Here is a 25,832-nt window from a genome sequence, read left to right as displayed (position 1 = left end):
TTCCCTACCTCCTCTCTGCCGATCACACCTCCCCAGAGGTCGGTGTCCTTTCCAACTCTGGCTATAAAGTTGCTAAAAAGGATCAGCTTGTCGTCCGTTGGGACTCGGGACAGGGATTGCTCAAGGCTGGAGTAGAATTCCTCTTTGTCTCGCCTGTAATCTTTTTGGCGTAGAAACACGTCATCCTCGTTTTGAGGGACCACCTATGATGAGCTTCCAGTGTTGGGGCGTACGCACTGATGACCATAGCGCACTGGTTCAGGGCTAGGGTGAGCCGAAGAGTCATGAGGCATTCGTTTATCCCACAAGGGGAGTCCCTGAAACGGCCAACTAGCTCATTTTGTATAGCAAGCCTACCCCATGGAGGCCCCGTTCTTCTTCTGGTTTATCTTTCCAGAAGAAAGTGTAACCTTCACCTTGTTCCTTGAGTTGGCCTTCCCTTGCCTGCCAGATTTCACTTAGGGCGGCGATGTCTATGTCGAAATGTCTGAGTTCTCAGGCAACTATAGCAGTGCGATGTTCCAGTCTGTTGCTGTTGGGGTTGTCCATGAGGGTCCTGACATTCCAGGCCCCGAACTTTATTTTAAAGGGTGGAAGATGCCTGTGCGTGAGTTATTTTAACGTGGGGTGGCCGTTGCACACCAGCCACCACACGGGCTTGACACAGCAAGGTCTTGGTCCAGTGGAAAGGAGATCTAAGACGACTGGAGACCAGGCTTCGCTGCTTCCTATCTAAGTACCCTTTAACAACGTGCTAAGTGTTAATTACTGCCAAACAACCCCTCTGGCACTGAAAATTAACTATTAAAAGTATGGAGTCTCTTTCCTTCGGGTATTGTTGGTGATCTAAAAAATAATTTTAAAATGTTTTTAAATGTTAACTTATCCTTTGTGTCTTTTTTTTTTAATCTCTCTCTTAATTCAGTCTTTCTTCCCCTCTCTATTTCTCTTTCTGTACCTGATTTGACATTGAATTCACCTACTCTAATTTGCACTTCCTTCGCAGTCCCGGTGCTGTTAATTTCACAACCCTTCAAACTGATTGCTGAAGGAGATACACAGTTGATGTTCACTCAGGAACCAGATACCCGGTTTCCCTTGCTGTGGCGTTATCAGCAACTTACAAAACATTTTAAAACCTAAACGTGCAAAGTCAAATCTAACTTCCGGTAACCGCCATAAGATCACCCAGCACAGCAAATAATGACCCACTGTGGTGTTGTTCTTCACAAATCAAACAATGAAATGTTTTAATGAATATGTGGATGGGGAAAGAGTATTGCACAATCAAGTAATGTTCTTTAAAGTATCTTGGCTAAAGTCCTACATTGCATCTGCAGGGAGTCATTTTCAACTATGACACCTGGGCAGTGACCCAGTGGAGCAGATAGCCCACCCTATATAGAACTGGCCTGATTTTGTTCCTTGATTTTTGTGGAATACAAACTAGACGGATTCTACAAGGGGCAGGCAATTCATTCTGTCAAGTTACTGCTCAGGTGGTGAAGTTGGAAATTACCTCTATACAGTGCAAACTGCCAGCAATGGTAGCTTCCCAGGATCCAGTACAAGAAGGGGGGAAATGGTGCCCTGTTGTGGTAAAATAACATTGTAAGCAGGGTTTCTGCATTTGACTATGTAAAAGTGAAGTTTCAAATAATTTTAATCAAAATACAAAATATAATTTCAATGGGTGTTGTGCTTGCAAGTTTTATTGAAACTTTTGGATTTATTTTTAGTTTTGGAATTGGGTAAACCTCAATCATTGACATTTTGAAGGTTGCTGCTAACGTATAACCAGCTTTTCTGCTAAGTTGTAGACCTTGTGCTGATCCATTGATCTGGAGAGCTTTTGAAGTACTCTGTAAATGTGCATTGACTTGAACTTTTCTTTTGAAGGCAGAATGTTAGAGAGATTTAGTTTCTGGAACAATCCACTCCCAAAAACTGCTTCAAAGTCGCCCAGGGATAGTACACACTGCGACACAAATGATTACAATTAGTCAATCTCCTGTGGCACTGTGTAGTCTTCAGATGAAGCGAGATTAGAGAGCGGACGATAATTAGACCTTGGTGCGCTGTGGTAAGATTTTTTTAATAAGCTATAGGCGTATAATATTCAGACCCCATTTTAAAATTGTACATTTTGCCCTTATTTTTATATACTTATTTACAGTTATATAGCAAAGATTCTGACAATTTGGGAAAAGGAGAATTAGGGTTGATTGAAGCTTAGGAGTTTCTCTACAGTACAGGCTAGGAATCATCAAATTGAGGTGCAATAGTGCCACCACTGGCAGCAGGGTGTCATTACAGTGATGTGCTGAAGTAAGCATTTTAAATGCGGATGCAGGAATTTACAATGGGTGTGGGAGGTTGACAAATGTGACAACAGAAAGTAAACATTTGTAAATGGGGTGTGTATGGATGCAAGATATATAGATGTGTTTTTTTTTAAGTTCTGAAATGAACTACATTATTATTTACAAGGCACAGTCAAGGACATATTGCACATTTCTTCATGGATACTGGTAGCAATACTTTATCATGAGACTGTTCCTTTTCCAAAAACAAAACACCAGACCAGTGAATATTTTGATTTTGGGGAGGTGAAAATAAGAGGCAATGCTCAATCACCAGCGCTGCATTGACAATGATCACTGTTTTCACCCAGGTAAAGATTCGATTCCAAGTAGCCATTTTTTCCAGAAAATAACTGAACTGATCATTTCTTGTACATGTTTCAACATTTTTGACTTTCTTTTGCAGATTCCTGCAGTGGGAGTTGGAATAGACCACAGAGGGGAAATAAACCTTGCTATCAAATACGTACCACCGGGCGCTTTAGGTAAAAATCGATCTATCTTTCAAAGATGCCTCAAAGTATGCCCAGCAAAGAGTATACAAATCCCAGTTATTTTCTCTCCCGTGCTCAATTTGGGTCCCCCTTTCCAAGATGGCTGGTAAGATATTAATCAATATTACTTGAAAACTCCAGAGGGGATGCTGGGTTTAGCTTTCTTCAATTTCTCTTCTCCTTGTCTCCTGCTTGTGGGGAGGATGTGCAGCCTCTGCTCAATGCTGCTTCAGTGATTCAGCTGTGTAGGGGAATGTAGCCAGAAACCTAAACCTACTTTCCGATATTCTTCGACAGCGGTTCGTCAATATTCGGTCACCCAGCTATCAGACTTTTTCTTTTTTTTTTAATCACGTACTTCCATTTGCAAAATAGAAAATTTTGACAGTAATGGTCAACCTTCACCTCCATTTCACTCCTCCAGATGTATCCTGCATGTAACAGTGCTGGATAAGAACTTCCCCACACCCAATTGACCATGTTGGTAGTAAGGACTGGTCCCTCTTTGGAAATGATTGTTATTGGCTAAAATAAGTAGTATAAAAACCACCTTTGCCATTTCATTGGAGCAACCACAAATAGGTATTGAATGCATAGGTACACTTGTGGAACTTCCATTCCTTCATAATTCAATGGAGGTGAGATGGTAACAGATTTTATAGCTAAGTGTGAAGGCCAAACTCGTGCAACTAAAGATTTATTCTGTACAAACTGGAACCCTGTGTACCTACTGCGGGCAAAAACCATCAGGATGAATGAGTGTTGGAAGTATTATTCAGAAAGGAACTTCACTGGAACTTGATAGTATCATCCTAATTGTCGCTATCATAGATGAAATCTTATAAGGACAGGTTGATGAAATTAGATTTGTTCGCATGGGGATGGGTGGGGGAAGAGACATGAAAGGTGGCTTAAATCTTATGGTGATAGTTAATTAATCCAGGCAAAGGGTTCAGAAACTGGAGGACATCATTTAAAAATAATGAATATGTAGGGAATTTAGACTGAACATTTTGCAGGAAAGACCATTGAAGCAAACAGTACACATGGGATCAAAGGTACTTTTTTGGGGGACGTTTGTAGGAAGTTAGCTGAGAAGGTGAATGGGTAGTAGAGTTGAGATTAATTAAAAAGGGTATAATTATTGCACCAAATGGCATTTCCCCCAATTCTAGTTTTTTTTTAAAAATGGTTTCAAAATTAGTTATGAACATTTTTGCCTTTTAATCCCATTGAGAATTTTTCTTCATGGAAAAAGAGGTCACTTTGTGGGAAGAGGAGGGCATAAACATTTATGACCATAATTTACGAGTCCCTGTCATAGTTTTCTATAAATTAATGGAATTGTTTCTGAGCACAGGCAAATGACAGGATAACCCTGGAACTTGGACCTGTGATGAGGAGATGGGCCCCTTTTCTTTGCTTGTGTGAGCATCTTTCACAACAGCTACTGCTGAAAGCATTTGGTTCAACCTGAGTGGGACAAATATTTCTCAACCACTGCTATGTTAAGATAGTAAATCCTAACCAAATGAACATTTAACATCCAAGGGCAATGGGCAGATTTGAGTGATTGATGATGCAGAGCTCTCTTGTGTTGTGTTTCTATTGAGTTTTTTGCCATTTTCAGCTTTAAAATGAGTGGGAGGAATCTTTCTAGAGAAACAGTAACAGAAGGCTTCAAATTCAGCTGATCAACATTGTAAGGGGTTTTCACGGGGTTGTTGTGCCTTGGGTGTCTCTCTCTGGGCTTCTGCCCTCACAGCTTATGCCTGGCCTGTGAGGTACCCTGAGTGCTGCAAGAGCACCCCTGGAGAGACTGTGTCCACAGCTTATGAAGGGGGTTTTGAGACTCGTGCATCCCCACAGCTTATGCCTAGCCTGTGAGGCACCTGTGAGTGTCAAACACTCCTAACCCCTTCTTCCCTAGCCTGTGACACACAGTTGAGCATTTTCGAGGCGCTCCTAGCTTCCCTTACACCGTTCTGACATAAGACTCACGATCAGGAGATGTAATACAATAGAACTGAGATAAGGTGATTCCAAGAGGAACTTTAGGCTTCCAATTTATTTGACAAGGTGTAACTCAACAAACAGCAATACACCAACAAAACAATCCCCCTAAATCCCACTAAAACGGACCCAACGAAAATCTTTACACCAGTTTAGCAGTGCAATGCCCAACCTCCCACCTTTCCTGGCCTAACTGAGTTGGCAGTTCTGGGGACCAGACGTGATACTCACTACTGTGCCTTCCGCAGTCTGGTGGTTTGTTTCTTCTATCTTCGGTGTCTTCGGACACTGGTTTTCCTTCAGTGTCGAGAGGCTTGTGGTTGTGGTTGTTGAATCACGAGGGCAGGGAAAATCATCACTTCTTTCTTCACTACGTCAGAAACCCCTTTTTTTATAGCCAGATTATCCAGTCCGCCTCTCCTACTGAAGTCGATTCTTCTCATTGGTGGACTTTTTGATTTTGAAAAATGCAGCAGTTTTAGATTTTTAGGTTTTTTTTCCCACTGATCTTAACCTACTCAAGGTTTGAGTGGGTGTTGATTGCATTGGCCTCCTGTAGCCATTGTGCTAGTCTGACCTGAGCCAGATATTTCTATGCCTGATGAAAAAGGTGTTGGAATATGTATGTGGCATTGTTTAAATGCTAATGTTTTCAAGGGGCAAGTTTCGAGGGTATACAGTTCCCAGACAATTTGATTAGTTCCAATGTCCAAACTGGCCCTTTTGATATTGACTCCACCCTTTTCTTGCAGACCCAATATACATCTTTTTTAAAAATCCCAAATTCGATTAAAGTTTGTAGTTTCTTCCATGTGCACTTTAGGATTTCAAACTTTCTGGTAGATAGTTCCAAATTAAATTCCCTTTCCTATGAGTCCAAACACTGAGGGGGGGGGGGGGCTCCATGAATGCACCCCCTTTTATCCCCTGCAGGCCTTGTCTGCTCTTTTAAAATTCATTTGTGTCCCAAAGTTTTCCTTCCATCGGTTTCAATTCACAGCACAGACTGATCCCACAGCCTTTTCCTTCTGGGTAAAATGAGGGGGTTTTCGTCCTCCCCTACATAATCCCCCATCCGACACAGTCAGACACCACTCGAGTGTGTCAAAGTTCAGGGTGGTGAGAAAACCCTAGGTCTCCCAAATTGCCCAACTTTCCCCAGTTTAACTCGAAACTGATCCCGTCGATATATATCGTAATTCCTTTTAACGCGGTACTAAACACACAAATCCAACAGGTTACAATACACGACAGCAACATACATATATGTACATAAGGTTACAGCAGTAATTGTACATTGAGTCTCATTTCAGTCTCAACTGTAAAACAAAGAAACCTGCCCTGCTAACTCCCCAGGAGCCATGTATGAAAAACGCAGTCATCCCTGGAAATAACAAAACCGCCTAAGTGTCGCGGTCAAGCTTTGTTTACACACCTTGAGTGTTTAGCAAAGGCTCTCCTGGCTGTGTAGTAGCCTGAGGAACTGCGTTCTTTTTCTTTTTCTCCTGAGCTTACAGCTTGTAACTAGCAGATATGCTACAATCAGGAGTTGGCCGATTACTAAGGCATGCGATCCCACCCGGATCCACGCAGGTATGTCTGCACGTATTCCCAAATCCCACCATGCTGGGGGTTTAATCTGGGCAATCTCCCCTGCTAGAATTTCAGTTTTCTGCTCCATGGTGTAAAAATGTTTTTGTGACAAATCCACTGCCTGGAGGAGGGCTGTAAGTTTCTCAGGTAGTGGGGCAATGGGATAGCCAAACTGGGCGACATATTGTTGTAGATGGCTGAGGTTGTTTTGTACCGTGAGGTGAATCGTGGAAGGTTCAGGGATGGGTGTGATTCTGGTGTGTGCCACTTGAACCTCTGCCCTGGGTTTAAAGCAAAAGCTGCTGTACGGTATTGGACACCACCTTCCCGGTCCGTGTTCATACTGTTGGGCACTTGTGGTGACACAATATGTCCCACTGCCTACATATGCTACCTGTGGAGGCATGTGGTTAGGGGCCATTACCTCCATTGTGCAATTGATAGGCTCTGCCCCAGCAGTGCTGAACCCGCATTGTGGCCTTGCAAAAGTGTTCAAGTGCTGGGGGCACAAGATTACCTGTGCTCCCCTGCTCCGACAACCCGAGAGGTCTGTACCTGTCACAGTGTGCTCCCACATTGTGACATAAGGTGGGACCTCTTGGAATCGAACATGCACCCCTCCACGAATGACTCCCACATTCTCCACTCGGTACAGGGGTGCTGGTCGTGGGGACGCCCCCATCACGGGCATCCTGACCACCACACCCATGATGGTATGATTTGACTTTCCACAGTCCACCGGTACCGGGTAGGCTTCCGACGCTACACGAAGTTGGCAAGGACTCAAAATATTATCGTAAGGGTGCAGTGCTGCTAAGTGCTGGTTGCTGATCCAGGAGGGGACCTGTCCCTGTCTCAGATCCTCGAGGTTACTCCGTCCCTCTCCCAGCAACCAGGCCCCATAGAGCACGCACACCTCATTTTGGGCAGCTTGATCAGAGGCGTTTCTATCCTCCCGAATCAAGTCGTTTACAGCCCTGGCCTGCGCCTCCAATTGAGAGATAATCTCCTTTAAGTGAACTGTCATTGCCACCTCTTCGTGGAGCGCGGATCCCACTACGGTATTCTCGTCCCCCAGGACTTTGCGCAGCTGATTCTTTAACCCATTTATCTGGAGGGCCAGCTGCATGTTATCCAAACTGTTTATGGCGGACGCCCCGGTGTTAAACCCCGTAAGAATGTCATTTAAAGTGCCACGCCTCTGCCTGCCCGGTTCGGCCCTATCCCACTGTTTATACAAATCTGTCACTTTGACATCCCCGAAGTCCAGTTCATAGAACTTCCGGAACATCTCCCGCAGCAGAGCCTGGAATAACAGCTGGGTTTCCCGGGGACACCACGTAGGTAGGCGGACTTCTGTCAGATTTAGCACCACTGATGCCACCGTGTAGTGTACCCCCTGATAAAATAGTTTCTCGGTAGGGACCAACACTAAACCATTCCCCGGCCCCCTGGTTGTTGTCGGGCACTCGTGTGGGACGGTGGGCTTGGCCGTGGGTGGGGGTTTTCTTTCCCGAACTACAAGTTCGGTGGCATTTACTGGTACCCGGGGATTGGGGATCACACACGCCTCCCCGCTGCGATACCATACCACCCCATCCCCGACATCCTGCCACCACCTATAAAAAGCAATGGAGACCCCCTCTGAACACACGCGAGTGGATCCCCACATACACAAATAAATTCCTTGGTCGTACGCCCACCATTTCTCCCAGCACACCGTGACCCCGCCAGATGACCCCATGATGGTTCGGTAGGTATCATTATCCAGACGTTCCCAGTCCGAGTGTCGGTCTCCCATGTCCCTCTTGAGCTTTCTGAGCCACCACCACCGTCCCAGAGGTATGTCCCCTTGGCAAGTTAGGCATACCTTCCTGCCTTCTGTCACTCTCACTCTGGAAGTGGCCACAGTGATCTCCGGGCAGGGGATGGAGGCCTCTCTGTAGGTAAAGTCCTTATGGTTGGAGTACTTGGTGGAGTTCGATCCCAACCACCCAGGCCATTTCCCCTCGTGGGAGTAGGTGACCCGGCCATCCACCGCCGGAGTCCCTTCTCCTGTGGTCACTGTCGGCGCTCTGCCCCCGGAGCATCCGAAAACCAGGGAGTCCTCGGTGTCCCCTCGGTGCCCGGTGCAGATACTTAGCGATACCAGCATCACTAACGTCCAGTAGGGAGGTATTGACATCTGAAAGGCAAGAAGAACATGGCCTTGCCTTGAGAGACTTCTCCAGGCTCGGCCCACTTAACATGTTCCAAACACAAAAAATGCTGTACCCAACCGTCACTGCCTTACCTAAACACATATACACACAACACAAAGTAACAAAACAGGAAGGGAAAATATACACACCGCCACCCGTCCCCGGGTGGCCAGGCTATATCCTGTCACTGTACAGGCGTCGTTGACCACTCGGCTGACCGTACCCTGGGGACCAGGATGCCCTCCGCTGAGGGGCTCGTATGGTCCCCCTTAATGAGTCTTGTGCTGCCCTCCAAGGCCCTCCCGAGCCCCGGATAATCGGTGGGAGACCCTTGCTAGCGCAACAGAGCACCCTCCCTGTTGTCTTTCGCCTTCTCGGTCTGGGGCGGGGAGCTAAGTAAACAGGGGACCACGGCGCCCTGGGCTGTGGCACTCTGTTACTCCTCCTTACTGTCGGTGCAGAGTCCCACGTTATGGGCTGCAATGCCATCTCCTCCACCTCTTGGGCTAGCCCCAGCTGATCCACCATGGGAGGTTCAGCTTCCCCTTGAACCTTGCTAATGGTAGAGCCTTTCTCCCTACTTCTGTTAGTGGGCTGGGAACCTCTACCCAGTGGTGGGATAGCCTTACAGGAGCAGTGAACCAGCCCCGGCTGTAGAGCTTCGGGGCCCGCTGCCTCCTCCGGAGCCTCCAAATCCACCGGGGCCTGTTCTTCCCCCAGTGCCTGATTCCCTTCCCTTGCTCGTCCCCTCTGTTTTTTACCTCTTTTGGGGTCAAACAATTTACACTGATTAATGTGATACCACTTCACCCGGCGAGGCAGTCGAACCGCATAGACCATAGGGCTAGCCTTGTCGACTATGCTGTATGGTCCCATATATAATGCTTCACAAACCCTGACCCGAGCATAGTTCCTCACCATGACCTGGTCCCCTATCTCCCATTCGTGGTGTTTGCTGGGTTCTAGCAGCAATCGGTTACTCTGATGCTGTCTGCCCATGTTACTAGCAGCCTGCCAGTGAATCTGTTTAAGGTGTTCAAACAGGTTCCTGACAAACCGGTCCCGGTTCACCTCTCGGAGCTGCCCTTCGGTGAGAACCGGCGCCAACACATGCACTGGGGTTCTCATGATCCGGCCCGTCATCAGCTCATGGGGTGAGTACCCTGTGCTCTTTGACTGACTGGCCCGGATTCCCATGAGGACTAACGGTAAGACCTCCACCCACTTGTTCGGTGAGTCTCCCGTCTCCTTGCGCAGCCTTTCCTTTAGGGTCCGGTTCAGGCGTTCTATGGGGCCTGAGGACTGAGGGTTGTAGGCGACATGCCATTTGGCTCTTATCCCCAGCACCTTTAGGGTGGCCTGCATCACCTGGCCGGTGAAATGGCTTCCCCGGTCGGACTCCACGATTTGAGGTAGACCCCACCAAGAGAACACCTCCCTCACCAGGATTTTTGCAGTCCCCACCGCGGTAGCTGTTCGGCAAGGGAAGGCTTCCACCCACTTGGAAAACACATCCACCAGGACGAGGCAGTATTTATAACCTCCCTGGGCGGCCAGTAGAGGTCCGATGTCGTCGATCTGGATCGACTGCCATGGTCCCTCTACCCGCCTGACGTGTCCCATAGACACCTTCCTTTTCTGAGGGTCTGGGTTGTTTGCAGCACAAACCAGACAGCCCGCACAGAAGTTGCGGACGTCTTCCCGGAGGTCTGGCCACCACCCTGCCTTTTCTACCCGTTGCCAGGTAGATTCCGGCCCAGGGTGTCCCGCAACTGGACCCTCATGGGCCAGCTGAAGGAATTCCCTCCGGTATTGTGGCGGCACTACCCATTTGTCCCCTTTAAACAACATGCCTTCCCGCACAGCAATATCTACAGCACTGTATGGGCCCTCCGCCTTTTCCCCCCTTTTGGTAGCAGCCAAGGCAGCCTTCAGGATCGGATCCTGCATCTGGACTACTTTAAGGTCCGGGGCCGCAGCCGCCCCTACGCTCCCTTGTGTCCCTGGCTTGCTTCTTGCTGCTGCTATCCTGCCTGCCTCATATGGGTCCCATGGGCAACCTGTGTGAGCACCTTCCCTTGCCAGCAGGTCTGCCTGCTGGTTACCTTCCCCCCGTGGCTCAGTTTTGGAGTGGGCCTTTACCTTATGGATATATACATCCCCGGTTTCTCCCACTGCAGCCACGATCTTTTCCAGCAGGGGTTTGGTCACAAGGGGCTTCCCATCCGCAGAGGTGTACCCCGGCGTAACCAAATCGCCAGATACTCTGTACACGAATTGCAAGTGAACATGCTGTCCGAGCAAATCGTGTATGGGGTAGGGAATTCCTCGGGGTGTGTGACCACATACATCACCGCCGAGAGTTCCGCCTGCTGGGCGCTCAGGGTGCATGGGAGTTTAAGAGCCAAGGCAATTCCTGCCTTGGGATCCCAAACTCCGCAGCCCGTGAGTCTTGTACCCGCGGACACTGAACTGGAGCCATCAACGTAGATCTCGCGGCCTGTGAGGTGTATCCCTGCCCGAAATCCAAAGTTAATGTCCCACACTCCCTCCACAGAGCATCGATGCGGCTGCCCTGGATAGATTAAATTTGCTGCAAGCCTGGGCTCGCAGAGGCCCTTGACCTTTAAAGTCATTTGGGAGAGGAGGAGAGTCCAGCGAGTGATTCTAGCACTGCTCACTGTCCCGTCCTTAATCCTCCCGTCCAACAGCATCTGCATCGGGGTATGATGGGTGAGGAGTGTAATGGGGGATATTCTGGTAAAGAGCTGAGCTCTCTTTACTGTCCAGTGGGTGGCAAGCAAGTGCCTCTCACAATTGGAGTATCCCTTTTCTCCTCCGTGAGGACCCTGGAGGAGTACACCACTGGTCTCAGCTGACTGTTTCGCCCCTGGAGCAACACTGCACTTAAGCTGTCGCCACTGGCTGCCACCTCCAGGAAGAATTCCTCCCCCCCATCAATTGCCCCTAGGGCTGGTGCTACCTGCAGGTCTCTCTTAAGACGGACAAATGCTGCCTCACAGCCCTTGTCCCATTCCCACTCGAACCTCTTATGTAGGAGTCTGAGCAGATGGGCGGCAGTGGCTGCATAGTCCTCGATGAAGTCCCTACAGTAGCCAGTGATTCCCAGGAAAGACCTTACCCCCCACACATCGCTAGGGACAGGGAGTTCCTGCAATGCCTTTCCTCTAGCCTCATCAATGGCCCTTTCTCCTGCCCTTATTGTCAGGCCCAGGAATTTTACCTCTCCTAGACCTATCTGGGCTTTCTTGGGGTTAACTTTAAAACCCCCTTCCTTCAGTATGACCAGCAGTTCGGCCAGCAGTGGACTGTGTTCCTCACTGCTGTCTATGAACAACAACAGGTCGTCCACATACTGGACCAGCTGGTGTGGCTGGCTGAAGCCTTTTAAGCAGTTCGCCATGCATTGGTGAAAGGTGCTGGGACTATTATAAAAGCTCTGTGGGAGGCAGCTCCATGTATACTGCTGTTCCAGGAAGGTGAAGGCAAACTTGTACTGGTCTTCCCTCCGTACAGGGATAGACCAGAACCCGTTGGATATGTCCAACACTGTCAACGTGGTTGCGGATGCAGGGATTTCCCCTATCAGATCCGCAACCGCCGCTACTGTGGGGGCACAAGCTGGGATGTTTTTATTGAGCACCCTATAATCCACCGTAGCCCTCCAAGAATTATCCGGTTTCCTAACCGGCCAAAGCGGGGAGTTGACATGGGTGGCTATGGGTCTCAAAACACCCTGCTCGACAAGCGAGCTTAAAGCTGTCTCCAAATCTGCTTCTGCCTCTCGGGGAAAGCCATACTGCTTTTGCGGGCGGGACATGGGATCCCCATCTATTCTAACCTCCACTCCTGTGACTCTCCCACAGTCGTGTTTATGGGTGGCAAATGCTGCAAGATTTGCTTGCACATAGGCCCGGTACTCGGCCGGGGTGTTACCGACCAGAACCTCCAGGTCGTAACCCCCTTTTGGCTTCATTGTACATAGAGTCCCTTTTCCCTGTTTCTTATCAATAACCATGACTTCTCCCTCTGCTCCCGTGCCCACTGTGCCCCATAGACAGTGATTCCTCAAGTCTACTAGGATCTGGCGAGCGATGATAAAATCTGCCCCCAAAATCCCTTTTCCCACCTGCTCCCAGTTCATCAGGACGCACTTCCATTGTGTTTGGAGTGCTCCTAAACGAACTGCGAGCGGGACTGAGAAAAACCCAGCCTTCTCATTACCTGTGAACCCAACTAGTTGATACGGCACCCCGTTTGATAGAGGTGAGGTTGCGGGGTCCTCCGAATGGCCTATCATGCTGGAAGCACCAGTGTCCAAAAGGTAAGTACCCAATACACCCTCAACCTCCATCTTGACCCAGGGTCGTCCCCAGGGGTCGTATTCTAGTGGGCACAGGTATACAGGCTGGGTCTGGGCTAGTCACGGCCTCTGTACTGGCAGGGTTGCTGGTGCTTCCCTGCTTGTTGCCGTGGCTACCTTCCCAGTCCCCTCCAGTGCTGTCCTCACTGCAGCTACTATCTGGTCAAGGGATGGTGAGGAGCTCCCTCCACTTCCCCCACTCTGGGCGGCTCCTGAAGGACTTCTCCCCCCATATCTCTTTACTGGGCTCCTGCAATCCCTTTTAAAATGCCCAGCTTTCCCGCACCTGTAGCACACTCCCTCCTTATCAGGCGAGCGGCCACCCTCCTGGTGCCATTCCCTTTTGGGAATCGAGTTGGGTTTTACTTCATTTACCCGACCTTTGGAGGTTTTCTCCTCCTCCCCTCCTCCATTCTGTTGGACCAGTGCCAGTTGCCTGACCACTGCTTCCTCGGTGAGGTTGGGGTCCCGGGAATCGAACCACAGTTCTGCCCTGGCCTTGAGCCGGGGCAAGCAGTTTGCCACCAGCATCCTCAGCCAGCGGCCAGTCTGTACCGCGGAAAGATTCGCCCGGTCAAGGAGCTCCCCACAGGCTGCGTGGTATACCACCCACAGCCTGTCCGCAAACGCCTGCGGGGTTTCCCCTGCGAGCTGCCTTGTCCTTTCGACCCGTTCGAAAGACTGCCGTCATCGAAGCCCATAGCCTCAAGGATGGCCCTCTGGACCTCAGTAAATGTACGCTGCCCCCTCCGGCATTCTGCCGGTAGGGCCTGGTACAATTTGCTGTCCAGAGAGAAGAGCAGCAGCTTGGCTGTCTCTTCCTCGTCACACCCATTAATTTCCCCTGCCTGCATCACCTCCATGAAGTGGATAGACGGGTCCCCACTGCGAGTGAGTTTGGCCAAATGGGCCACCATGGCTCTGAGTGATTGAACTCCATGGGGAATAATAAAGTCGCTCCCCGACCTTGGCCACCTCCCTGTGGAGGACCGTACTTGCGCTGCCTGACCGGGCACATCCGCCCTGGTTCAGGATCTTTCTGCGCTGGTCCCTCTACCTCCGGCTGTCCCACCATACCCGGTGCAGCAGACAGTGCCTGATCGCCTGATCCAGCCTTTAACTGACCCTCGGCTGGAGCCTCACATCCCTGCTGCCAAACGGGACACATTGGTCCTGCCCCCAGCCCTGGGTATGCTACTACCTGCGTGCCCCGCCCCTCCTGGTACCCCACCGGACAAACCACCGGTGCCTCAGGAGGTGGTCAGGCGCCTCTTGCCTTTGGATTCTCCTCTACCCCCCCAATACTCTCCTTTGTCCCCTGTGGACCCTACGGGTCCTATCAGGGCGACCATCCCCTTTGCCTGGGATAGAGCGTGGGTGAGAGTTTTAATCCTCACCTGGCAGGGACCGTGATCTGCAAACTCACTGCTACTGGCCACTTTATAGGCTGCCTGTACGTCCTTTAATTTATTCTCCAGTTCCCAAGTTTTCTGGGTGTGCCGAGAATTCTGTTCCCGGAGGGACCCCTCACTACCCTTGGCCTCAGTGACCTGACACTGAAGATAGTCCCGGCTATTTCGGAAGGTCTCCTCCAACTGCCGGTTCCTTTGCTGCTCCCCAGCTAATTCGGCCAGCAGGTTGTCCCCAACCACAGCCCGGATAGCAGAGAGCTCCTCTGATTTCTGAAGACTCTGTTCCAAGTCCTTCACCCGCTGGTCGAGCTTTCGGACTTGGCGGGTGAGGCAGATAAGCTAGATGGCCTTTTCACCCTGTGGTTGTGGTCCTTCCCTGCTGTCCACTGAGCAGCAGCATCCACTGGGCGCTCTGCCCGAGTGAGGGCTTGCACCCAAGGTTTGGTGAGGTTCACCTTGCCAAAAATATATGAGGAAATTCTCTCCTCCATTTTAGTTTCCTCTCTTATCACCTCATCTGTTATATTAACATCTCCTGTTTGCTTATGTCCCTTCGTGGTCGCCATGTTCTGTAAGGGGTTTTCACAGGGTTGTTGTGCCTTGGGTGTCTCTCTCTGGGCTTCTGCCCTCACAGCTTATGCCTGGCCTGTGAGGTACCCTGAGTGCTGCAAGAGCACCCCTGGAGAGACTGTGTCCACAGCTTATGAAGGGGGTTTTGAGACTCGTGCATCCCCACAGCTTATGCCTAGTCTGTGAGGCACCTGTGAGTGTCAAACACTCCTAACCCCTTCTTCCCTAGCCTGTGACACACAGTTGAGCGTTTTCGAGTTGCTCCTAGCTTCCCTTACACGGTTCTGACATAAGACTCACGATCAGGAGATGTAATACAATAGAACTGAGACAAGGTGATTCCAAGAGGAACTTTAGGCTTCCAATTTATTTGACAAGGTGTAACTCAACAAACAGCAATACACCAACAAAACAATTCCCCTAAATCCCACTAAAACGGACCCAATGAAAATCTTTACACCAGTTTAGCAGTACAATGCCCAACCTCCCACCTTTCCTGGCCTAACTGAGTTGGGAGTTCTGGGGACCAGAGGTTATACTCACTACTGTGCCTTCCGCAGTCTGGTGGTTTGTTTCTTCTATCTTCGGTGTCTTCGGACACTGGTTTTCCTTCAGTGTCGAGAGGCTTGCTGGTTGTGGTTGTTGAATCACGAGGGCAGGGAAAATCATCACTTCTTTCTTCACTACGTCAGAAACCCCTTTTTTTTTATAGCCAGATTATCCAGTCCGCCTCTCCTGCTGAAGTCGATTCTTCTCATTGGTGGACTTTTTGATTTTGAAAAATGCAGCAGTTTTAGATTTTTAGGTTTTTTTTTCCACTGATCTTAACCTACTCAAGGTTTGAGTGGGTGTTGATTGCATTGGCCTCCTGTAGCCATTGTGCTAGTCTAACCTGAGCCAGATATTTCTATGCCTGATGAAAAAGGTGTTGGAATATGTATGTGGCATTGTTTAAATGCTAATGTTTTCAAGGGGCAAGTTTCGAGGGTATACAGTTCCCAGACAATTTGATTAGTTCCAATGTCCAAACTGGCCCTTTTGATATTGACCCCACCCCTTTTCTTGCAGACCCAATATACATCTTTTTTAAAAATCCCAAATTCGATTAAAGTTTGTAGTTTCTTCCATGTGCACTTTAGGATTTCAAACTTTCTGGTAGATAGTTCCAAATTAAATTCCCTTTCCGATGAGTCCAAACACTGGGGGGGGGTCGGTCTCCATGAATGCACCCCCTTTTATCCCCTGCAGGCCTTGTCTGCTCTTTTAAAATTCATTTCTGTCCCAAAGTTTTCCTTCCATCGGTTTCAATTCACAGCACAGACTGATCCCACAGCCCTTTTCCTTCTGGGTAAAATGAGGGGGTTTCCGTCCTCCCCTACAACATACTGCAACATGCTGGTAATTAGTTCAGTGCAGCTTCTGCCTGTGTTGTGCACAAGGTGCAGATTAGGGATCTACTACACATCCTGGATGGAGAAGAGCTATGCAGACCATCTGGTCTGGTGCCCACTTTCCTTCCCTGTACATAATGGTGGTGACATTGGTGATCTTGGAGAACATTATTTTTGCCCTGAGTCCTTTTGTGGTGGATTGAAGAGGATTTAATTCTGATCAACTACAAAAGGATAGGAACACCTCTATTTCTGATTTTAATTTACAGCATTGTTTTACAAAGTTGAAATATTTAATATTGAAGGGTTTAATTTGAGTTTTTATATAATTTATTAAGGCCCTGGTGATCCACCTACTGGAGAAGTACACATCTGGATGAAAAATGCCAGGGACTTACCCCAGCTTCGATCATCTGGAGTGGATTCATTTGTGAAATGGTACTTTAATGGTCATGTCTAATTTATATCCTACATCGAATTCACACACCTGCTTCATTTTCAAGGGTCAAACCAGAATTTTTTGGAAGGAAAGGGAGAATTTTTTTCATTGGTTTATGAATGACTAGAAACCATTTGATAGAGGAGGAAAAAAAGTCATACTTTGAGGATTTCTGCTGCGTTTTAGATTGCATTTTCTACTATAAAACCTTGGAGACCCAAAATATAATTAGCACTCCAATTATTTTATGAAAACTATCTAAACTGGAAAATGATGGCTAAACTTGGTCAGTCTCTTGGGTGTGGAGGAAGGGGGAGAAAGAGAAAAGACTCTGTGCCTTCGAACTAATGGGCAGGTGAAATATATAATGGTTTAGGGACAGTGAAATCACGTAGTGTTATCGATGCTCCTGCAACAGAGGGTCCTGAATAAACTAGCAGATATTGTGGAGAGACTTTTAACCCCAAGAATGGGTGGGTTTGGGGCGGGCGAGGAGTAAATTATTTTAAAATCTCAAACCTGACCCCAACTTACTAACAGATTTAACGGCGCAGGTCAGGGGTGCGGGCAATCAACCCGGATTTAAGAGGTGGGTCGGTCGGTAAAATCTTTCAAGGAGGCTACATGCTAACAGGGTTTTAATTTTTTACCTATTTCGGATGAGTTTCCCAGGGCTCGGGAAACCGGCAGGCAAAAGGAGGTGAGAGGGGCCGGTTCCATAAGATAAGGGCATTTACAGCACTGCTTGTGGGCGAGGAGGAACAGGAGTGTTTACCCAGGCCCATCCTTGCCTGCTTTCCACCCAGCGACTGGCTTTACAGCCAATGAAGAACTTTTGGACTGTAGCTAACTCCCATAAACAGCAATGTGATAATGACCAGATAATCTGTTTTTGTTATGTTGATTGAGGGATAAATATTGGCCAGGACACCGGGGATAACTCCTGCTCTTTTTCAAAATATTGCCATGGGATCTTTTAAGTTCACCTGAGAGAGCAGATGGGGGCTCGGTTTAACATCTCATCCAAAAGATGGCCCCTCCAACAGTGCAGCACTCCCTCAGCACTGTACTGGGATTGTCAGCCTAGATTTATGTGCTCAAGTTCCTGGAGTGGGACTTCTGACTCGGAGGCAAGTGTGTTACCCACTGAGCCACACTGACAGTGACAATGAGTAATTGATTGTGCAGACAGTGCCAACAGGCCCTTTTTCCTGGATAACATGTATTTTATTTATCCTCTCTCTCTATTCTCTGTTGCCCAGAAAAGAGAGTGTGCAGGCTTGGTTTACGGTCTGGAATATTCATATTCTGTTGTACAGTATTTGTTTAAATGATTTAACTTCCTTCTCTGTTTTATCCCTCAGTTATGTGCTTCCTGACACAAGTAAGAAGAGCTACCAGAAGACTCGGATTGTGAAGAAGGACACCAACCCTATTTATAATCACACCATTGTGTATGATGGCTTCAGAACAGAGGATCTTAAGGAGGCCTGTGTTGAGCTGACCGTATGGGACCATGAAAAGCTGACCAATCATTTTCTGGGTGGGCTCCGGCTGGGCTTCGGCACAGGTAAATGTGTTGTTGTTGTTTATCCTGGGTATAAGTGGAATTTTCTTTTGAGGTCTGTAGTTCTTGATCACAAGATGGTAGACCTGGCGTCAGACATTGACTGACCAGTGCTATTCCTGCCATTGAGTTTAATTGGTGTGAGGAGATGACTGTCTCCTATCAGCGATGCCTACAAAGGAACCAAAGTGAAATGATGGTCAGGCAAGATATGATCTCTGGTATATCTAGATGGCATTTGCTGGTGTCCGAATAGATCATCAATGATTAGCATTTCTACAGCCCTCCTCCACAGAAAGAACAATTCCTCAGAGCGCTTTGCAGGGAGGATGAAAAAGTTGGACACTGACCATGAGAAAATAGAAAATAAATATGGGAAGGGTAAAGGGCCAAAAACATAGATTAAGAAAAAGATTTTAGGAAGCTTTTGAAAGCATGGCAAAGAGGTGGCAAGTCCGAGGTATTTAGGAATGAAGTTCTAGACAGCAGTAGGGTTGTGGCTGCAAGAATGGCCACTGATGGAGCAAAGAGTGTGTGGGCAATGAGGAGTAATGTATATTGGAGAGGAGGTTGCATGTGGGGACATTGCTGGAGGACACTGGGTGGAACAAGGCCATGGAAGGATTTGAAAATGAGGACAATGATCTGTAATGCACTGGAATATATGGAACGGGAGAACTGGTTGCATGGCTTATTGTGCAGGGGAAAACATGGGCCGTGATGTTCTAAATCAGTGGTTCTCAACCTGGGGTCCGTAGGGACTTTCCAAGGGGGTCCGTGAAGAAATAAGCAATCTGTGATGGAGAGCGATCCGGTGCTGATTGGCCGAGCGCTGCTGAATGAGGCAGTGAATGGTTACCATGGCGGCGCCTGCAAGGGCTGTGCACTGCAGGAAGAAGAGGAGGAGAAGGCGAGAGGGGAAAAGACTGCGGGCCAGCAGTGGCTGCAATGCCACTGCCAGCAACCAGAGTCGGAGGCGGGAAGACACGGCCAGCTGTTTGGAGAGGAACCGACTGTAAACTAAGATCCCATCCCGACTAACAGCCGGATGTAGGATACGGCCAAAAAGAACATTCCCCATAAGTCAGACATGCATTAAAATTAGATCTGTCTGTCTATAGTCAAATGCTGGCCAAGGAGCAAATCTGTCATAATAATCTCATCATCATCATCATAGGCGGTCCCTCGAACAAGGATGACTTGCTTCTACATGAATTCACAGATGTTTCAATGAAGGACCCGATGTTCCAGTCCTGAACTCCAATTGAGGGGATGGAAGATGCCTGTGCATGGATTTTTTTTAACGTGTGGTGACCATTGCACATCAGCCACCACACGGGCTTGACAAAGCTAGGTCTTTATCCAGTGGCAAGGGTTAAACAGGACGACTGGTGACCTGCTCTGCATAATAATCTGGGCAGCACTTGAATACACTGAATAAGCAATGCATTTGTAATTTAAAAAAATCAATGCTTTAAAATCACTATCATTTTATACATGCATACTTGAGGAATTCCCTTCTTGTAAATGTCACCATAGCTATATTGCAATTCATTGTCAGAAGATCCTGTTACAGTATCAATACAAGGGGGCGATAATAATTTAGATGGGGCGTCCGTGATTACTAATCCATTTGAAAAAAGATACTTCACTAAAAGAATTTTGAGAACCACTGTTCGAAATTACCTGCAGTTTGTGGACGTGGGGGAGCTTTGGAGAAATTAGCTCTTCAGCAACCGTGGGGAAGAGGCAGGAATGGAAGTGGACAATGTTTTGTAGGTGAAAGGGGAAAACAAACAGCCCTTAACTGTTCAGATGTGGGAGAGGAAACTCGGCTCCGGACCAAGCATTCACCAAAGGGTGCTGAGTCAGAGCTAGCAACCAGAGAGTTTGATAGAATTGAGGCTTGAGGCGCACAAGAGCTAGGGCAAGGGGAGAAGAAAAACTACTCCATTTCTACCAACATTAACCTGGAGGAAATGTCAACTATTCAGGTATAAATCTTAAACAGGCTGTTGGAGAAGATTGTGCTAACATTGTAGAAAATGCTATATTCCCAATGCAAGTAGCACTTAGTGCGCTTGACAATTACTGTATTGACTAACCTTTTTTGTGGTGGCAAGTCTGTTTATAATTCCTTGTCCTGCACATAGCCACCATGCACGTTCTTAAAAATGATACGTGTCCGTACTGCTGCTCCTGAATGTTTATTTTTATTGCCTGATGGAGCGGAGGTTTATTGTGGCTGAATGCAACTCAATTAATAACCTGTTGCCATCTAGTGACTTTGTGAGAGAGGCAGCCACATTTAGATGATTATAGCATAACTCCTGCAGTTACCCTTCAGGATTGGGCAGCATTTGTCAGAACCGCAGGTACATAAAACAGAAATCCAGCTTCCATATTATCCTGTGGACCCCATTAAAAAAATTGCTGCTGTAAGGAGACATTTGTTGATCATCCCACTACCACTACTTTTTTCAAAAAGAGACTCCCTAACCATCAATTCTTAATTTAACATTGCTTTTTACTAACAGTTTAGCCTTTCCACCCCCTCAAACATATGATGTCCACTGTAAAGGGGGGAATTGTTGATGACAGTAGTATGACTGTACTCCATCCAATCTCACTGACTATTTGTCTGTTCCTGACTGTCTTTAGCCACACCAATTTTGAACCAAACTGAGTGTTTTAAATAGAAAATTATTTTATACTTTTGAAAAGGGCTATTGGTAACCTTTAGTACCCTTGGATTTTTTTGCTCCTCTTCTCCTTCTGCAGAGTTCCTTTTTTAGTTGCATGTGTTCTCAAATGGAATATCAAATAAGTATATCTTTAGTTTCTGTACAAAAATTAATGTAATTCAACGGAGTACTGACTGGGGCACGGTCATTTAAAAAAAAAGCTTGACTGCATGTTACTCATGCGAATGGATGTCCACAATGGTATCTAAACTTTGGTTGAAACATACTAACATGACTCAAAAGTGTGCATGCAGCTGGATCAGGGGTAGCATCAAGCAAAAAGGAAGAAATTCCAGCTAGCTCTTGACTCCTCAGTATTGCCTGTGATTATCCCTCCTAATGTTCTTTTGAAATATGGCAGTGCCAGGAGCACAGTTCAGTGTTGGAGGTGGGTGTAATTCACAACCTGTGTATTCACGTGGTAGTTGCTGCTTTGCCTCCTTCCAACAAAGTAATCTTGTGTCATCATGATTTCAAAGTAAGAACATTCTCATCTGTGCTTAACCTGTTGTTTGACATGTTCCTTGTCACAGCTCTGACCCTTGTGTAAATGTAGTAAAAATGGACTTTTTTGTGTGTGTAGTCACTGGGGTGAGTGAACTTTCACCACTGTTCACTCTTGTTTTGTAGGATATAGTTATGGAATCCCAGTAGAATGGATGGACTCCACAGAGGAGGAGGCGACTCTCTGGCAAGAAATGATGTCCAATCCCAATGAATGGATCCCAGGCTCCCTGCTACTTCGGCCTCAACTGGGAGGAAAGAAGCACAAATGAAAGAGCACTTTGTGCAAAAAGACTTTTGAGGGTCTCTACTGCCAAATGTCACTTGTCAATCAATGACTGATAATGCACTTAGTGGACTTGATATCATGAATCAAGACATGTCTTGTCTGTTTCAAATATTTTTACCTTCTGAAATGACTGAATCTATTGCCTATGCATACTTGAATCTTGAATTCCTTTTAAAGAAACCAATTCAGATGTTTAAGAGTCATTTTTGTACAAAGTCTCTTGTATCCCAACATTGTTGTTAAGTGCCTACATTTCCATGGTATTTTTCTCATGAGCCTTCCTCCTGTTGCTCACTATTTTGTGTGCTTCACTAGTAGGCCTCTCCCCTGATTCTAGTCCTCACGGTTACACTGGACATGTAATAGCATGAAATCTTGGGCGATTGGTCTGCTTTTAATAACATTTCTCTCTAATCCTGAATATTGTCTTGCTGAAGGGACTCTCAGGAACACTCCAATATTTTATACCAAACAATGATGGAATGTGTGTCACTGTCTATAATTTCCCATAACAGTGAGCTTCTGGATTCAAATATGCCATCCAGAAAGTTACTGAGTGGAGACCAGGTGAATAAATAAAAGCCTTTTAATTTAGTCTTTGCATGCCTCTTAATAAAATGTTCTCGTCTTCTCTGACTAAACAGCAAGTGGAAAAGGGAAACACTGAATGCCAGCTCTGGTAACATGAAGCAGTTGAGTGGGCTATGAGCAGACCCAAAGAAATACAGAACAAAGTTCTGAGAGATGCTACAAATACAAGAGAAATGGTCTGCAAGTAGCTTCTGGGCTGGATTGAGTTTTGCTGACCCAGGTGAATTATTAGTAATGTGGAGGGTTAGGGTTAACTTTCACCTAGTTTGTTATAAAGGACTCTTCTATTTAGTGTATAGGTTTTTACCTCCCTTCTTTATCAGTTGTAAGAAGTTTCTACTGAAAATTCTTGTGCTTAAACTGATACTATTGTAAATAGTAATAGAGCACTTTTAGCAAATTAACTTGTGCACAAATTCTAAACACTACTTCCCTTACAGGTATGCCCTAATTGATTATAATTAAGATAGGAAAAGGCTGCCTTGGAAAAGGATCTTAAATAGAGTCAGTTCATGAGTCATAATGTCCAGCTGTCTGAAGTGGGTTTGAGAAACAATGCTGCACCTTGAGGGCTGTAATGCTGTTACTATAGTAGAAATGTAGTTGCCAAATTGCCAGATAGATAATTGTTGTTTCATTATCGAGTTCAATTGAGGATTTAATTTTTGTTTGATTCCTTTTTGGTTGCTTGTCTCAACTCTTCAAACATGTGGATTGTTCTAAGTGTTAGTCTATTGCAGTGCACATGCTACATTCCAAAGGTCCCTGTTTCATTACTGAAACATTACTGGAAAGGAGGCAAACAACGTTTTTATAAATGTGCTCCTATACAATGGACCAGCATTGCCTTTGCTGTACATGATATGACCTCTTCATCTAATGATAGGAATTTAAACTTGAAGCATTTCCTGCTTTTTAAGAGCAGTGAATTGCTTGGGTGTTGGGGAATATTGCTTGGGGAATATGTTGTGAGGCTGCTTCATTGGTTGTGTATCATCTAGTCAGCCTAACATGATGATTGGGAACTTCACGTAATATTGTTTTAAACTTAAAGTTCTAATTGAAATGGGTGAAATGCCAATGTAGTTTGTCTATCGCACAATGGTAATATCTATGAATTCCTCCCTACACAATCCCCCCGCCCCCCACCCCCTCACCAGCTATATTTAGCAACCTGATCAAGGACTAACCGAACACACTAATTAAAGGAGAGAGATTTGTGACACGAGTAGCAATCAATGTTGGGCCAAACCTTATGACAGTCTGGTTGATGGACAAGGTAGTTATTTATCACTCCATTTATAAATGGACCACATTTTACTTGTGAAAAAAACATCTGTTCCTCCCTGTAATTTCGAACCCTGAAAAAGAATATGATTTGCTAAGCCTGGAAGGCCCGGATGGTCCAAGAGAAATGAGCTGAGATTTATAATAATTTACAAATCTGTTCAATTTTGCACCATTACTTAATGGTTTGTCGCTGCTATTTTCTGACACAATTTACATTAAAATGTTTACATGTTGTAATATATTTGTGTCTGATTAGCTGGTATCTAATTTTTAATATGAAAAGGAAAAGGTTTCCCCTGGCCTTAACGTATATTCAGGATAGCTTTTTGGTGCAAAATAAATGGTTAATTCGACTCCCATGTTGCTGATACTGTTTGTTAAATTTGAACTTAAGAAATGAAAAGTGAAAAGCTGGGCTACAATTTCATTTTGGAGCGATGGTGGAAAAAAATTAAATATGCCAGTTTATTTTTGTGTGTTGACTTTCTAAAAGCTTTTTCAGGCTGAACTGATTCTTGAAAAATATAAAATCAGATACACTTCCAGGGAGAATCCATTCAAATATGTGGCTTTATTGATATAATAAATTGATCTTGCTTTTTGATGGTGTACTTGTTTTAGTTTTTCCAGTGCTCATCAGTTATTTTTCTTTTTGTAAACACCTTTTTCTCCTCGATCTCCTCCTCCTCCCTCCTCCACCACTAATCAGATTTAAAGTAATTGGTAGGAGATTTAGAGGGGACATTTTTTCACCCAGAGATGGTGGGGGTCTGGAACTCACTGCCTGAAAGGATGGTATAGGCAAAAACCCTCACCACATTTAAAAAGTACTTCGATATACACTTGAAGAGCCGTAAACTACAGGGCTACGGACCAAGACCTGGAAAGTGGGATAAGGCTGGATAGCTATTTGTTGGCTGACGCGGACACGATGGGCCAAAATGGCCTCCCTCCGTGCTGTAAATTTCTGTGATTCTAACCTCTCCTGTAGCTGCTGATTAAATAGGCATTCATGTGACACTGTAGCCTATATCACCGCAGAGGCCATCACAACTGACCCTGTCAGACTCTGTTCACATGCAATCACTTTCCTGATTTTACCCTGTCTCCCTCCACTACTCCACAGGTGTTATTTATTTTGTGGTGCTCAAAGGCTAGTTGACCAGGCCTAGCTGGTGTCTCATGTCCGGAACCGTAGTGATGCTCTCTAATTTTCTTGTTTAAGTACAAGTAGAGCTGGCAAACAACTCTGCCCTGTGTACTTGTGTTAGAACCTGACTTAAAAATGTCTATGAGGGCACAAAACCCATGCTCTGCACTGGTATTCTCCAGTGGTGATATTGAACTCCATGTCATGGAGCCTCTTTCCTGAAGTACTATAGAACTAATGAGGAAATAAAATGAGAAGCTAGTCTGTTGTCTTGGAAATATGGTATTCAGTTCAGTTTCTTTTACTTCAAAAATCTTGTTTGTCCTACGTAAGAGCTTGAGAGTTGAAGTACACTATTTAAAGCTTTTCACTTCTCTTCACAAGCACAATGCCTCTCTCACTCTACATTTCTCTTGGTGCAACTCCCCACCAACCTTGGCTCATGGCTTTGCCATTACTCCTTCTGTTGGAGAAAATTTCTTAACCTATAACCTTTGTAACTTTTATAATGTGTCGCCAGCTCCCCTGTCTCTCTCTGATGAATTATGGGACAGGGAGCGTAGTCAAGTAAGAAATGTATACTTAAGCAGAAGGCATGTGTAGTCTCCAATGTCCATTGACCCTGAGTCATGGGAGATAGAGGAAGTAAGACAATGGGCGGTTGGAGAGGCAAACAGATGTATATCGCTTGTACTAATAACAGAAAGATAGTTCCTTGTTTTTCTGCTGATGCGGGGAACTAACCCCACTTGTGTCTGCGCCTGCTAGTTAACCTTTGACTTGCCACAATGTAAGACTGCCACAGCAATACCATAAAGGGTAATACTATGCCTAAAT

At 46.3% G+C, this 25,832-nt stretch overlaps 1 protein-coding gene across 4 annotated transcripts in view; it reads left to right on the top strand.

Annotated features, from left to right (window-relative positions):
* The window catches only part of LOC139265568 (synaptotagmin-like protein 2), a 140,596-nt gene extending 116,149 nt beyond the window's left edge, over nucleotides 1–24,447 (top strand). For all 4 annotated transcript variants that reach the window (XM_070882656.1, XM_070882657.1, XM_070882655.1 and 1 more), the window contains 4 exons: nucleotides 2,770–2,848; nucleotides 16,760–16,859; nucleotides 18,225–18,430; nucleotides 21,802–24,447. In XM_070882656.1, the coding sequence (XP_070738757.1) occupies nucleotides 2,770–2,848; nucleotides 16,760–16,859; nucleotides 18,225–18,430; nucleotides 21,802–21,947 (531 nt within the window). In that variant the 3' untranslated portion in view covers nucleotides 21,948–24,447. The remainder of the gene's footprint in view (nucleotides 1–2,769; nucleotides 2,849–16,759; nucleotides 16,860–18,224; nucleotides 18,431–21,801) is intronic.
* Nucleotides 24,448–25,832: the final 1,385 nt, after the last annotated feature.

This window comes from Pristiophorus japonicus, chromosome 6 (assembly GCF_044704955.1).
Source record: "Pristiophorus japonicus isolate sPriJap1 chromosome 6, sPriJap1.hap1, whole genome shotgun sequence".
NCBI classification, from domain to species: domain Eukaryota; kingdom Metazoa; phylum Chordata; class Chondrichthyes; family Pristiophoridae; genus Pristiophorus; species Pristiophorus japonicus.
Note: the sequence above shows the minus strand (reverse complement) of the source record. Positions and strands in the feature narration are given on the sequence as shown.